The sequence below is a fragment of the Poecilia latipinna genome, unplaced genomic scaffold (assembly GCF_001443285.1).
Source record: "Poecilia latipinna isolate Pla-1442-1.1 unplaced genomic scaffold, P_latipinna-1.0 Scaffold1925, whole genome shotgun sequence".
Taxonomy (NCBI): domain Eukaryota; kingdom Metazoa; phylum Chordata; class Actinopteri; order Cyprinodontiformes; family Poeciliidae; genus Poecilia; species Poecilia latipinna.
This window is the reverse complement of record NW_015114541.1, coordinates 39,534-53,218: the sequence shown is the minus strand read 5'-3', so window position 1 is coordinate 53,218 and position 13,685 is coordinate 39,534. Positions and strand designations below refer to the sequence as shown.

Here is a 13,685-nt window from a genome sequence, read left to right as displayed (position 1 = left end):
ACAATAAAGGTGACAAGTAAATTTTATGAAACAGATCACACTTTAATAACTATTTGTTGTATTTAACATATTTCAGGTAAGTAAACAAGTAATGAAAGATCCTGTTCTAGAATTTTATGTAATTGAACATTACAGGTTACAAATGTTCTTATTATGTGAGATAATATATTTTATGAACACACGATTTGGAAGCTACTGAAGAAAACTTTTATTTAAAATATTGAATATGACTTAAACATTTTATAGAGGATAGTGTGCCTCGTTTAATAGCATGTATGACCACTTTTTTGTATCAGTTGGTCACAAGACAAAGCATTTATTTACAGGAGTGTTCGGAAATTGACGGTCCCTATGTGAAACTCTGAGCGCTTCAGGAGGCATCGGTAGAGAACAGCTGGCCGAAATTGGCGTTCATAAATCGGATCAACCTTCAGCTGAACGTCCCTTGCTCCGCAGAGGGCGAATATCAAGTATCCAATTTGCAAAACAACTTCGCTGCGGTCGGTAATACGATGAAAACACTGGCCTGTGGGCTGCAAACATGGCGCAGAGCGCCGTAAACGTCATACGCTGTGACGTCAGCTCCAAAGCTCCAAACAGCCAACCCCGTACGAGCACACCAAGGCACACTTACTCCACCGCCATTCAGCCGGAAGTTGTAAGACAATATTTAACAGTAAGGCTCTTAACAGCCTAATTTATACATAAGTCAAATAAATCTCATAACACTGCCTATATCAAATAATGTCAAGTAAAAGAGGAAACATTTATTCAATGCTAAACACAGGTTGCATCAAAATAAGCAATTCTGAGTTACTAAATCAAAACTTCTTGAGAACATGACTGTTTTCTGGTTCTGATTGGTTGGTTTTGACTGAGTTGAGTAATTCTGCAGAACACAGGAGGAGGCAGAAAAGATTGATTATTTTTTCAGAGACTATCCATCTTATGTTAGGACATAGCAAAAGTTTTAGTACATATTCAAAATGTTTTGTCTGTTTAACTTACATGCTGCAGCGTTAAGTTCGGTGTGAGAGTTCACTCCTGGGTGGAGGTTGAGCAGCGCTCCGTCAATGAAATATTACTACAAGCAGTGGGTAGCTAGCTCGTTGATTTAAATTATTTTTCAGGTTATTTGTTTAGCTTTCTGACCGTGATGCTAATCCAGGTGAATGTTGGTAGTTGGGCGCTGCTTTATCCTGCTGTCTGTTCGCTTTTTTCCTGCAGTGAGCCTCGATGTAGCCAAACGGGGCCGTGCAGAGACCACTGAAAGGGGCAGGTGCTCAAAAAAAAGGGCACATCTAACTTCGTTTTAGGACAGAATATTAACAAAGCCTCGCAGCTTTTAATAAACAAGATAAATAATAAATATTGATAAATTACAAAATTGTGAGATATACTATCAAAGCTAAGGAAAATCTCTATGTAGAGTATACAACTATGCATATGTAAGATATTTTATTAGTAATTTCTTTCTGCAGGTCTATTTTGTTATAGGAAAGTATTGCAATATTCAAACCCGTAATTTAGCAAGATATGTAAATCAGAGCTAGACCACCAGACATATTTTGTCTTTACAGAATTATACTATTAAAAATATAAACAAGGGGACAATGCAACCTTTATTGTACTGTAATCTATTAAAAAAAAGAGCTGCCTGTTTGCTACAGTGGAGATGAAGATGGTCCATTCAGGAAAGCAGAGCTGCATCAAACTTTAATATGGAACTACAGAAAGAAGAAAAAAACAAAAGCAAAAATTGAATTCTTAATGCATGTCACCATGAGAAAAGCCTACTGAGTTTTGTTTAATAAAACTTGTTTTAAAATTAAAATCACACATTTTTGTCTCATGAAGTGAAAAAAATATTTGCAAAACAAACTTATTTGCACATGTCAGAAATATTTTCTTGCTTTCTAAGTTTTTGTTTGTGACTCAAAGTTTTGCTTGTGATTCTCACATGATGTCGTGGACAGGGCCTAAAATCGCAACAAAAGTATAACGTATCTAAAGGACACAAAGTTAGCTGATAATTTAATATATTTAAACTTATACTTTGATATTTAAAAGATAAAGGGACACAGTGCTTTGCTACCATTTGTCAACATTATGACAACTAGATCACAAAGTCGAACAATTCTGTTGCCACCTTGAGTTGTCTTGCTTTTTATAGGAAGTCAGCGCCTTTGGAGAGAATGGAGAGGGTGACGATCTGGACGTGTGGACAGTCCAGTGTGATGGAATCTACTGGGACCGTGATGAGCCTGTGCGCTTCAAACACGTGGGCACAGACGTCTTCCTTGGCATCACAGGCGAGCAGTACGGCCACCCAATCCGTGGCCAACGCGAGGTGCACGGCATGAGCACCCCCAACCAGCACAACTTGTGGCGCACCATGGAAGGTGTGTTCATTCAGCCCAGCCAGGAGCCGCTCCGGCACGATGAACTCTGACATCTGTTCCAGGACAAATAGATTTTGGACACGCTTTCTTCTGTTGTGGGGCTTTTGCAGCTCACCTGAGCCAAATGTTTTTGTGTGAGTGATGTAGATAAGGACTTTTTATGTGACAAGGTGGAAAATGTTCATTTATTCTACACACGCTGTAGTCCCACATGCAGACTTGAATTACCCACTCAACCTGTCATGAATGTTCTCTATTCACTCCTTTGTTCTGTTAATGAAAGATACAGAATCGTTACTTTAAATAGTGAGACTGTGTTTTGAATGCAGTCATTGTTTTTGTTGATTTGCTGCAATGCACTTAGGAAGGAAAAATACATGATGAAAGTACTAATGCCATTTACACCCAGTAAAGCTTTCTGACAAACTTTGATATGTTCTCTTAATAATGTTGCATGTCATGGGACACCTAACCATGTAATGCTTACTATCTTGTTTTTACTGTCTTGATCTCTTGGTTTGGTTTGCTGATCATTTGGTTGAGCTTTTAGAGTTTACTACATTTTCCAAAAGAATTTCTAATGCTAATGAATTTCTAATTTCTAATACTATCTTTGAAAAATGTTTGAGGTCCTTGCTGAATCCAGATTGTTAGAACTAGGGGTTATAACAAATAATCTGTTGCACACTTCCTATTGGCCATAGGAAGTGTACCATACTTTAGTTGCTTGGTCAATCTCACAGTCCACAGTAAGATCATCTCGGTTTCATTTGGGTTTTCCTCAAGCTTTTAAAAAGGCTTGAAATAAGAATTGCTATTATGGAAGTATATTAATATCTGACCATGGACCATGCTGTCTTCTATACACAGATCAAAGCCTGATCACAGAAATACCTAGACAGACTTTAATACAAAAATATCTACAAGATAAAGAATTTATGAAATATGTGGAGAAATAAATAGACAATTACTTTAATGAGAATACAACAAACGTCTGAAACGATGAGGTGGGAAGCCTTTAAAACCTGTTTAAGAGGACACATCTTATACCTCGTCCAAATCTAAAGAAATAAGACTGAAAAGACTTGGAATCTAAAATACAAACTTTACAAAAACAGTATTTTAGTAATAAAGTCCCTGGAGTAGAAAAGAAGCTGCTACTTTTAAGAGCTGAATCTAATATATTAATAGTAGACAGAGCAGCCTCCAGTATGGTCAAACTCAACCAAGCATCTTATGAACAGGGAGTGAAGTCGGCTAAAAATCTGGCCTGGCAGATTAGCAGTTGGAAGAAAGACAAAGAATAACTTGTAATGTTAATGATAATGGTGAAACCATAACAGACCCAAGGGAAATAAATAAAGAGTTTGATGCGTATTATACAAATCTGTAAGTCTCAAATTAAATGTGACTTCCTCAGAAAATATTCTTAGAAGAAATAATTATTCCAACCATTTCCCAGGAATTTAGCAAACAGTTGGAGGCAGACCTAACAGAAGGAGAGTTGAATGCAGCAGTGGATGGCATGAAAGCAGATAAAGCACCAGGGCCTGATGGCTTTCCAATTAACGCACTGATAACAAACATCTCTGGATTACATCACAAAAAATAATTTCCGTCTGCAGCTATTAGACTTTACAATGTCCAAGTCTGAGTAACTTAAATGTCATTTTCTCTGCACTCATTTATAGAGTATTTATAGATTAACATACTCGCATGATATACACTGCTCAAAAAAATAAAGGGAACACTCAAATAACACATCCTAGATCTGAATGAATGAAATATTCTCATTGAATACTTTGTTCTGTACAAAGTTGAATGTGCTGACAACAAAATCACACAAAAATCATCAATGGAAGTCAAATTTATTAACCAATGGAGGCCTGGATTTGGAGCCACACACAAAATTAAAGTGAAATGTTCCCTTTATTTTTTTGAGCAGTATATATATATGGGTTAGGGGGTTATTTTTATGGGACGGGTGTGACATCCCTAAAAACTGACATTATTTACCTACTGTCTTTCAGTCATTTTGAAAAGCTTTTCTTCGACCCTCCAAGATCTTTATTCCTCTCTCTCTCGCTTTCTGTTTTGTGCCCCGGAGAGCTTTATTTCCTTCTGCTGCTCCATCTTACCCATATATAGTGTCAAGTGCACTATGTTCGACGATTCAAATTTAAAAGACAAAAAAACACGCCTGAGCTCGTCCTTGAAGGGGCGCGTGCCCAAGCGACCTGTGTGGGAGGGGAACGCGACAGGAGGGGAGATGAAGGAGCGGAGGAGCGCCTCATCAGTGCCATTCCTCTGTTATTGATCATTTCATACATGCTGTTAAATACATAAAATGTCAACTAGAAAAAATGTCCCCACATCGTTTTGGCGCCTCCTCTAGTGTAGCGCCGCTGTGCGTTGCATTCAGTGCATATCCACTTTTTGCGCCACCGGAGTGCAATGGTCCCATTTCCAAATATGGTATTGGTCTGCCACGTGGTCTGTCCCCGCCCCTTACTGTTTGCTGTAGCCAGGCCATTTTCCCCTAAAGTAAATTTTCTTTTCTTTTCTTTTCTTTTGTTTTAAGTATAACTTCGTTGTTTTTTTTAAACAGTAACTTTAGTTCTCAAAACTTATAGAACAGTTCCAAACAGAACATCGTAGTATATACGGACCACTATAGCAATTTTCTATTAAAAGTACCCTGCTCCGGTCTTTAAAGTCTTGTTCCGTATGTCAAAGCAGTGGCGAGATCAGTCGTCTTTCATATGGCCATACCCTGTTACCCCTGTTTCCTAGGAAACCAAGGCGTGGTTAACGCGCTCCTGAAACAGGTGACTAATATGATTGGCTAAAGTGTCGGATGATGTAGTAGCGTATCATCGTTCCATCGTTGTTGACTCCGACTCCGAAAGCTGCTGAAGCTCTTGCTACACAGGCTCAGCGGGTCCAGTCCACCGCAGCAGGACCTAAGGTAAGAACCCCATTTCCTACCGTTCACTTCTAATTCCAATGTCAGTCATCATTCTGCCACCCTACAAAAACTGCTGGCTCGCGCGAACACTGCATTAACTGCTGTTAATGAGATAAGCTGAAGGCATGAAGTTAGTGGCTACAGTGTACAATCAATCTCTTCCGTTACATCTTCATATTTAATTAACAGCAGTATTTTTATTAAAATTACTCAAATTACATAAACGTAATTTTTATATATATTTAAAAAGTAGCAAAAAAGAAAGTTACGAAACCTTTTCATAAAATTGGCATCATAATGCATTTTCTAAATAAAATTAAACCCGATTTCTATGCTGAAAAGGACGCATCAACAGAGATATTTAGGGATATTATATTTATTTATGTATTTATACGGGGAAGTTGGATGAGAACAAAATAGTCGTTCTAATTAATTAATTATGTGCACTTTCTCTTTTCATCCTACATCTTTGCAAAATTTCATCTCAATATTTTCCTGTTTTATTTCTTAGCTTTGTTGCACCATGCTAAGTCCTCTGTTTCGAGCCCATGGCCTCCTGGTGGCCTCACACCCATGGGAGGTGATTGTTGGCACTATCACCCTCACCATCTGCATGTTGTCCATGAACATGTTTACCGGCAACGATCAAATCTGCGGCTGGAATCTGGACTGCCCCAAAACAGAAGAGGTAACGCAACCAACAATCCGTCAGTTAATATTTCATAGGTGCTCACAAGGGCTGGGTAATATGTCTCAAATAAGTTGTTACCACAGTGTCATGTCATTAATATTATATTAATATCAATAAATCTCAATTTTGAAAACAGATTTTGTTGGCTGTTACTTTTCAAGTGTCTAAAATTCATACAATTCATGCCAACAAAAAAATCAGGCTGTTGGAGCGAGTCGCCCTGCAGCAGATTGTCACACAAGTCACAGGTGAAAGTGTCCAAAATGCTAAGGGTCAAGAAGAGAGTTAGAGATATACAGTACATGGCAGATGACTGAGAGAATAAAATCTGGATTTATTGACTTTGCTATTTTACAGTAGCATCATCATTGCATGACTCCCTATTGTTATGCAGCCCTTGTTCTCATGTTATATTTAAGAACTGTAAAAACTAAGAAGAATAAAGGTGTCTGTGAATAGTATTCTCCTCCTTTTGTTGCTTTTACAAAAAACTAATTTTAATGACCATGATTGATTAATCATGATCATTAAAATTAGTTTTTTTGGCAAAGAAAATTAATAATAAAAAAACTCTTTAGAATCAAGGTGAAAATTGATTTCTACAAAATACTGGCAATTAAATGAAAATATTTAACATAAAATAGGTGATTCCAAAACCCCCTTCAAGTCAGTATTTAGCTGATGTACCTTTAGCTGCAATCGCAGCAGGGAGTCTGACTGGATTGGTCTCAACTAGACTGCACACCTGGACTCTGCAATTTTCTTCCATTATTTTTTGCAAAACTGTTCCATGTTGTATTGGGAATTGACTCCTTTTGAAGTCTAATCATCACAATACTCTATCAGTCTAAGTTCTGGACTTTGACTGGGCCACTTCAGAACTTCTGGTTTGCTGGCTTCATATCATTTCTGTGAAGCTTTAGCTGGATGCTCCAGTTCATTGTCTTGAAAACAAACATACTTCAAAGCCATGGTTTTCTTGGAGATGGACACAAGTTAACCTCCAGAATCTGCCTATGTTTTGCTGCATTCATCTTACCTTCTATCTTTACAAGCCTTCCAGGGCTTGTTGCCAAGAAGCATCCCCACAGCATGATGCTGCCACCACAGTTCGTCATAGTCAATGACAATGTCAATTTTATTTAAAAAGCACTTTAAAAACAGATATTAACTGCACCCAAGTGCTGTACAGTATTCATAAAACACAAATAAAACACATAAGAATAAAACAAATGAAAACAGACAGGGCAAGTAAATTACAATGTCAGGTCTTATGGAAAAGTTAAAGAATAAAAATGAGCTTTAAGGAGTGATTTAAAGTGTTCCAGACTGTGGGCAGATCTAATGTTAAAAGGCAAGTTGTTCCACAGACTAGGAGCAATGACAGTGAATGCCTGGTCTCCTCTTCTTTTCAGTCTGGTTCTGGGAATATGTAAAAGAAATGTATTATTTGATCAAAGTGTTGTAGAAATGGAATGGTTATGAAGAAGGTCTTAAAGATAAGCTGGGGGCTAAGCCATGTAAAGCGTTAAAAACCAGGAAAAGAATTTTAAAATCAGTCTGATAAGAAACTGGCAGCCAATGAAGAGAAGCCAATATTGGGGTGTTATGTTCTTGTTTCCGGGTTCCAGTTAGCTGCAGCATTTTTAACCATTTTTAGGTTAACAGTGTAAAAAAGATGTTAGGATTTGGGGGGTTTGGGGTTTGGTTTGGCTTTTCATTATGTTTTAGTTCATTTCAGTTTAGCCCTTCATGGTCATTTTAGTTTTATTCTTTTGATGTAAATTATGTTGGTTAGTATTGTCTTGTTTTTTGTTTTCCTTATTTCAATTCCCTTGTAGTGTTTCTAGTTATGTTTATTTCTTAGTTATTTCGTCAACCTATGTTCAGTTATTCACATATGTCCGACTCTTTGTATGCCTTCCTTTAGAGGTCCTAGTTAGTTTGTTTCTTTATTCCTTCTAGTTGTTCCTTATTTCAGCTCACTCGCAGTGCGTCTAGTTTTCTTATCTAGCTACCTTAGATTTAGTTCTGTTATGTCTCCATCCATGCCCTATCTTCCTTTAGTAATCCTAGTTAGGTTATTTCTTAAGACCTTCTAGCTCCCCCCGTAGTGTACCGGGTTTTCTTTAGGTTTAGTTACTTTTTTAAAGTTTAGGTTTACTTTTTGTCTGAATCTATGACCATCTTTCTTTAGTAATTCTAGTTAGGTTATTTCTTTGTTTAGTCCTTATAGTTACTCTAGCTCACAGGTGTCAAACTCCAGTCCTCAAGGGCTGGTGTCCTGCAACTTTTAGATGTGCCTCTGCTGCACCAAACCTGAATAGAATATAGGTCATTAGCAAGGAAAACTTATCTACACAAGGAAGAGGTAATTAAGCCATTTTATTCCAGCGTTTTTTTGTACCTGTGGCACATCTAAAAACTGCAAGATAGTGGCCCTTGAGGACTGGAGTTTGTCACCCCTGCTCTAGCTCTATATTCCTTAGTTCTTATTGTTAGATCAGCCTTGTTTCTTTTATAGGTTTGTTTATGTTTTGTTTATGTCTTTTTCTCTTCTAGTTTATCAGGTTTTCTTTAGTCATAGTGTTTCTTTAATAGAAGTATTTTCAGCTCTCTGTTTCCTCCCTTTTGTTTTCCCCAGCAGATCTTCTTAGCTTCCCTGTGCCGCCTTCTCTCCACTCCTCAGCTAGTTCCTGTGCCAACTACTCACACCTGCAATCAGTTATCTCATCTAATTAGTCCATTGTTCCATTTGCTGCCTCCCAGTATTTAAGGTTCTCTATCTCAGTCACAACTTGCCAGTCTGTCTTGTCACTCCCCTTGCTTCTCTACCTGTATTACGTTATTCCCTTGTGTCTCCAGTGTGCTTTGTGTTTGGATTTTCTTGTACCCTGGACTTTGGCTTTTTTGTAAGTTCTTTTCTTCACTAAATAGCCCCATTATCCACAAACATCCTTTCACAGGACAATAATGACGGCGCACATAGAAATTTAATTGTAAGTTTGTATAAGATAGGGTAATGTCTTTTTGTTTCCCAGTATTGCAGTGGATCCTGTGATCTAGGCGTGTTCGCCTCAGAGATCCATATTTATACATCGATAATGGCTTCGGTGGTGACATTTGAATTTGTTTTGTTCTCTTCGACTTCCATGCTCACCTGCTGCCACAGGTTGTCATCGGAGAAAAAAATAAAATGCATCTGCGTTACTAACTCATTGTAATTACGTGAAGTGATTTGCAAGAACATTAAAATACAAATAAACACAATTAACAATCATGACAAACCTGAACCGGGAGCAGATTGTTGAGCTGAAGGTCCAGTTCAATCGCCTGCTTTCTGGAAACACCAGAGTTTATCATGGAGTGTTAACTGGTTCATCCCCCTCATGCTGGGCACGATGATGCCTCAGCATTGTGGAAGTGCTCCGGTTACAGACAGCACCTGGGAGCAAATCCAACATTTCATCTACAATATAAATAAAAGTTAATCCATGTAAATTAATTAAAATATTCTATAGAAAGGAACTGGAATAATCCAAAAGAAAAATGATCAAAAGTGGAAATGAGAATGGAATAATCATTTACCTTATTCTCTGTGATAAGATGAAAATGATCCTACACAGGGGAAACTTCCCCTGCCTTGGTTGATCTATGCCAGTATTCAAATATGAACCAAAAACTAACGTAAGGCAAAGAACACATTATCCATACAACAAAACCCACAAACGTGTCAACACAGTTTCTCCCTCATAAATACAATTTGGCACGTTCACATCCAAACGACACAGGAACTGTATTGGTCACGTGGTTTTCCTTAAAACCCTTAAAAACCCAGCACATTCAGCTTTCATGTTTTTTTTTTTGTTTGTTTTTTTCATCCAGATGGCTTCCCGCGCCCCACAGTTTGGGAACCTTTAGCTACTTTTATAAACTGTGGAGTATTTATTAATTTAGACCAACATTTAGCTTTATACTTTTAATATTGGAGCAAGACCGAGAGAAACTCCTCTTAGTTCACAAATCTAGAACAAACTTAGAAAGTGCCATCTACTTAACAACCCAGAATAAGAATCACACATGGAAAACCAACACATAGCTCTATATTGTTCAAATTTAGAACTAAGTCCAGAACAACTTGAACCAACATTTGGTTCAAATATTTGAACCTACTAATGGAATCAAAGATGGAGAACCAACATTTAGTTTTATCAGAGCAAGAATCCAGAGAAACCCCTACCAGCTAATAATTATTTACTTCTTATTCTTATTAAACATGGGGAACCAATATATAGTTTTACACTTTTATCTTTTAATCTTTCTTTTGGTTTGTATTTTCTTCTAATTCATGTAAAGGACTTTGAACTGCCTTGTTGCTAAAAATGTGCTATATAAATAAACTTACCTTACCGTAACAACTGTTGAGAGCTTTGAACAGCTTGTGATGGTGTATTTCTTTATATTTTCTGTGACCTTGTTGCTTACAGGAAATTCTAAGCAGTGACATCATCATCCTGACCATCACTCGTTGTATAGCCATTGTCTACATATATTTTCAGTTCCAGAGCTTAAGACAACTGGGGTCCAAATACATTCTAGGTAAGATATTGTTTCCACACCAGCATATTTGCAGGATACCGGAAGCATGTAAAATGTATCAGTTTTCAACTGTATTTCTTTGTTGATGCATTTTCTTCTAGGAATCGCTGGTCTTTTTACCATTTTTTCCAGTTTCGTGTTCAGCACAGTTGTTATTCACTTTTTTGATAAGGAGCTCACTGGCCTCAAGTAAGATTGCTCTAAATATATCATTTTATCAGCTTGTTGTGCAGTAAGCTCTAACATGTCCTTGTCCTACAGCGAGGCGCTGCCCTTTTTCTTGCTTCTCATTGACCTTTCCAAGGCCTGCACCCTTGCCAAGTTTGCCTTAAGCTCCAATTCTCAGGTAAAACAAGACATTTTCTTGCAGCCTGTTGAAACTTTCTTTAAAAAATTGCTATGCTTTTTCCCTCTATGCTTTTTCAGGATGAAGTGAGGGAAAACATTGGAACTGGTATGGCTGTACTCGGCCCTACCTTCACTTTAGATGCTCTGGTGGAGTGCTTACTCATTGGAGTAGGAACCATGTCAGGTACTTCCTTCTGCTCTGATGTTGCAAAAAAAAAAAAAGTAAAGTGAGTCAATCAAACCGGTATCATTGAAAAGAGCAGAAAGTGGCCTTTAAAGAGAGAAGTGCCTACCCAGATAGCAAAATATGAGTGAATCAATGTTGAAATACGGTTAGGCAGAAATTTTGAATCCACGTTGAGGCCTGACTTTGAAAATATACAGAATATGTATTCATGAATATTTTAATGTTTGTTGACATATATAATCACACATTTACCTAGCAAGCTGCAGCATAGACACAAAACAATGCAGTTATTTTTCAATAAAAGAAATATCACCAAACTTACTGCAAGAGTGCTCTGAATAGAATTCAATTCAGAAGCAGACTGCAAACAAGCCACCAGCAAAGGCGCTGTGTAGTTGGGACATACCACTGGTGTATCAAGGGAGAAGTGGACTGGTCCACTGCTTGTAGTGACTTGTAGATATTTTTATGTTAACACATTGCACACCAACAGGCAGCAATAATTTTTACAGACAAGTAAGAAAATGTAAGTAAGTAAGTAAACTTTGCACTTTATATAGCACCTTTCACAGACATAAAAATCACAAAGTGCTTTACAAAAAAGGAAACACGTCAATAATAGAAAAAAAACCCCTCTAAAATCAATGAACAAAATTAACCAAAAGCCAGTCTGAAGAAATAAGTCTTGAGACATTTTTTAAATGCATCAGTCGACTTGGAGCATCGCATTGATAGAGGGAGATGTTCCAGAGCCTTGGGGCCTCCACCTGAAATGCTCTGTCACCACGAGTTTTAAAATGAGTTCTGGGAACCGACGGCAGCATCTGATTAGAAGACCTCAGAGTCCTTGACGGACAGAGAGGCTTCAGAAGGTCCAATATATATTTGGGAGCCTCACCATGAAGTGCTTTAAAAGCTAAAACCAAAAATTTAAAATGAGTCCTAAAATACACAAGGAGCCAGTGGAGAGAGGTCAGAACAGGAGTTATGTGATCTGTTCTGTGGGTTCTAGTTAAAAGCCTGGCTGCAGCATTTTGCACAGATTGAAGGGAAGCCATGGAGGATTTACTCAGACCCACTAAAAGGCCGTTACAGTAATCTAAATGAGAAGAAATAAAAGCATGGACAATCATTTCTAATTCCTTCTATGATAAAATAGCTCGCAGCTTCGAAATATTCCTTAAATGGTAAAAACAGTTGCGAACTAACAATTTGCAATGATTGTCCAATGACAAAGAACTGATGAAGAGAACACCCAGATTTCTGAGGCTATTTTTATTCAAAGGGTTTAAAAATCCAAGATGCTTCCTGATTTCCGTGATTTTATCATCAGAAGATACGATAAGCGTCTCGGTCCTGCCTGCAGGTGGTTGTCATTCAGCCAGATTTTAATGCCAGGCAGGCAGTTACTGAGTTCAGTCAATTTATAAAATTCAGATCGAAATGAACAATATATTTGAATATCGTCAGCATACACATGGTATGAGACGTTACTGTAGCAATTTAAAACAAAACCCGGTGGGTGCAAGTACAATAAAAAGAGGAGTGGGCCCAAAACTGAACCCTGGGGCATCCCACAGGACAGCTGAGCAACATCAGAGAAAACATTGTTCATAAAAACAGTAAAAGACCTATCAGATAAATAAGAGTTAAACCAGTTTAAAACAGAGCCAGAAATACCAAAAAGATCTCTTAGTCTTTTGATAAGAACAGTGTGATCCACAGTGTCAAAAGCTGAAGTCAGGTCCAGAACAACAAACACAGTGAAGCTTCCAGAATCAGCTGCCATCAACACATCAGTAGAAACTTTTAATCATGCTGTTTCTGTGGAATGCAGTCTACGAAAACCAGGATTGAAAAACACTGAAGCTGGCATTTCAATCATAGGAATTCGACCATGAAACAACATTGATTCAATGAAATCTTTTCAACATCAGTTAACTGGCCAGAATTGGATGATTGTTTAATGGTTGATCCACTGTCAACCTGAACCATAATTTTAACCTTTTTGATCATAATTCAACGTTGAACTAACATCTCTTGCTATTTGGATAATCATTGTCATCATCAACAACACAGATTACAAGCAAGGATCTAATTTTAAGTTTTGATCAGTTCTTATTTGCTCTCCACTTTTAAAATGCAAACTCTAGATGGGCTAGAAAATAAACAAAAATAGCTGCAAAGTGGCACATACTTTTGTGGAAGTTTATAAACAGTTCAGATGTTCCCCACTGAGGTATGAATAATTTCAGGAGCTAAATGATGTCAGATTAGGACATCAGAGTCCAACAAATCATCCAGTTTTAGCTATTTTAGTGTCAAAAGTGAGATTAGGATTTGGTACCCAACAAATAACACAACTCAGCTATTTGTGATTATGGATTACTAAAAAAAAGATGGTTGAACTACATATACATCCCAGATAGCACAGAATGATTGAAACAACATTGAATCAATGTCAGCCAGAAACATTGAATCAACGTTGAA

General features: G+C 37.5%; 2 protein-coding genes and 1 long non-coding RNA gene across 3 annotated transcripts in view; 2 read left to right on the top strand and 1 right to left on the bottom strand.

Moving 5' to 3' along the window:
- sdf2l1 (stromal cell-derived factor 2-like 1) overlaps positions 1-2,832 on the top strand; it is a 28,500-nt gene extending 25,668 nt beyond the window's left edge. The window contains exon 3 of the mRNA XM_015015552.1: positions 2,174-2,832. Coding sequence (XP_014871038.1) covers positions 2,174-2,452 — 279 coding nt within the window. The 3' untranslated portion in view covers positions 2,453-2,832. The remainder of the gene's footprint in view (positions 1-2,173) is intronic.
- Positions 1-10,135, bottom strand: part of LOC106935199 (uncharacterized) — a 15,757-nt gene extending 5,622 nt beyond the window's left edge. Inside the window, exons 1-2 of the long non-coding RNA XR_001421845.1 lie at positions 10,124-10,135; positions 8,880-8,883 (exon numbers count right to left, since the gene is read on the bottom strand). This is a non-coding gene — a long non-coding RNA (uncharacterized LOC106935199). The remainder of the gene's footprint in view (positions 1-8,879; positions 8,884-10,123) is intronic.
- Positions 5,262-13,685, top strand: part of LOC106935197 (3-hydroxy-3-methylglutaryl-coenzyme A reductase-like) — a 41,625-nt gene continuing 33,201 nt past the window's right edge. Inside the window, exons 1-6 of the mRNA XM_015015551.1 lie at positions 5,262-5,370; positions 5,882-6,058; positions 10,549-10,660; positions 10,762-10,849; positions 10,922-11,006; positions 11,087-11,192. Of these exons, the coding sequence (XP_014871037.1) occupies positions 5,894-6,058; positions 10,549-10,660; positions 10,762-10,849; positions 10,922-11,006; positions 11,087-11,192 (556 nt within the window). The 5' untranslated portion in view covers positions 5,262-5,370; positions 5,882-5,893. The remainder of the gene's footprint in view (positions 5,371-5,881; positions 6,059-10,548; positions 10,661-10,761; positions 10,850-10,921; positions 11,007-11,086; positions 11,193-13,685) is intronic.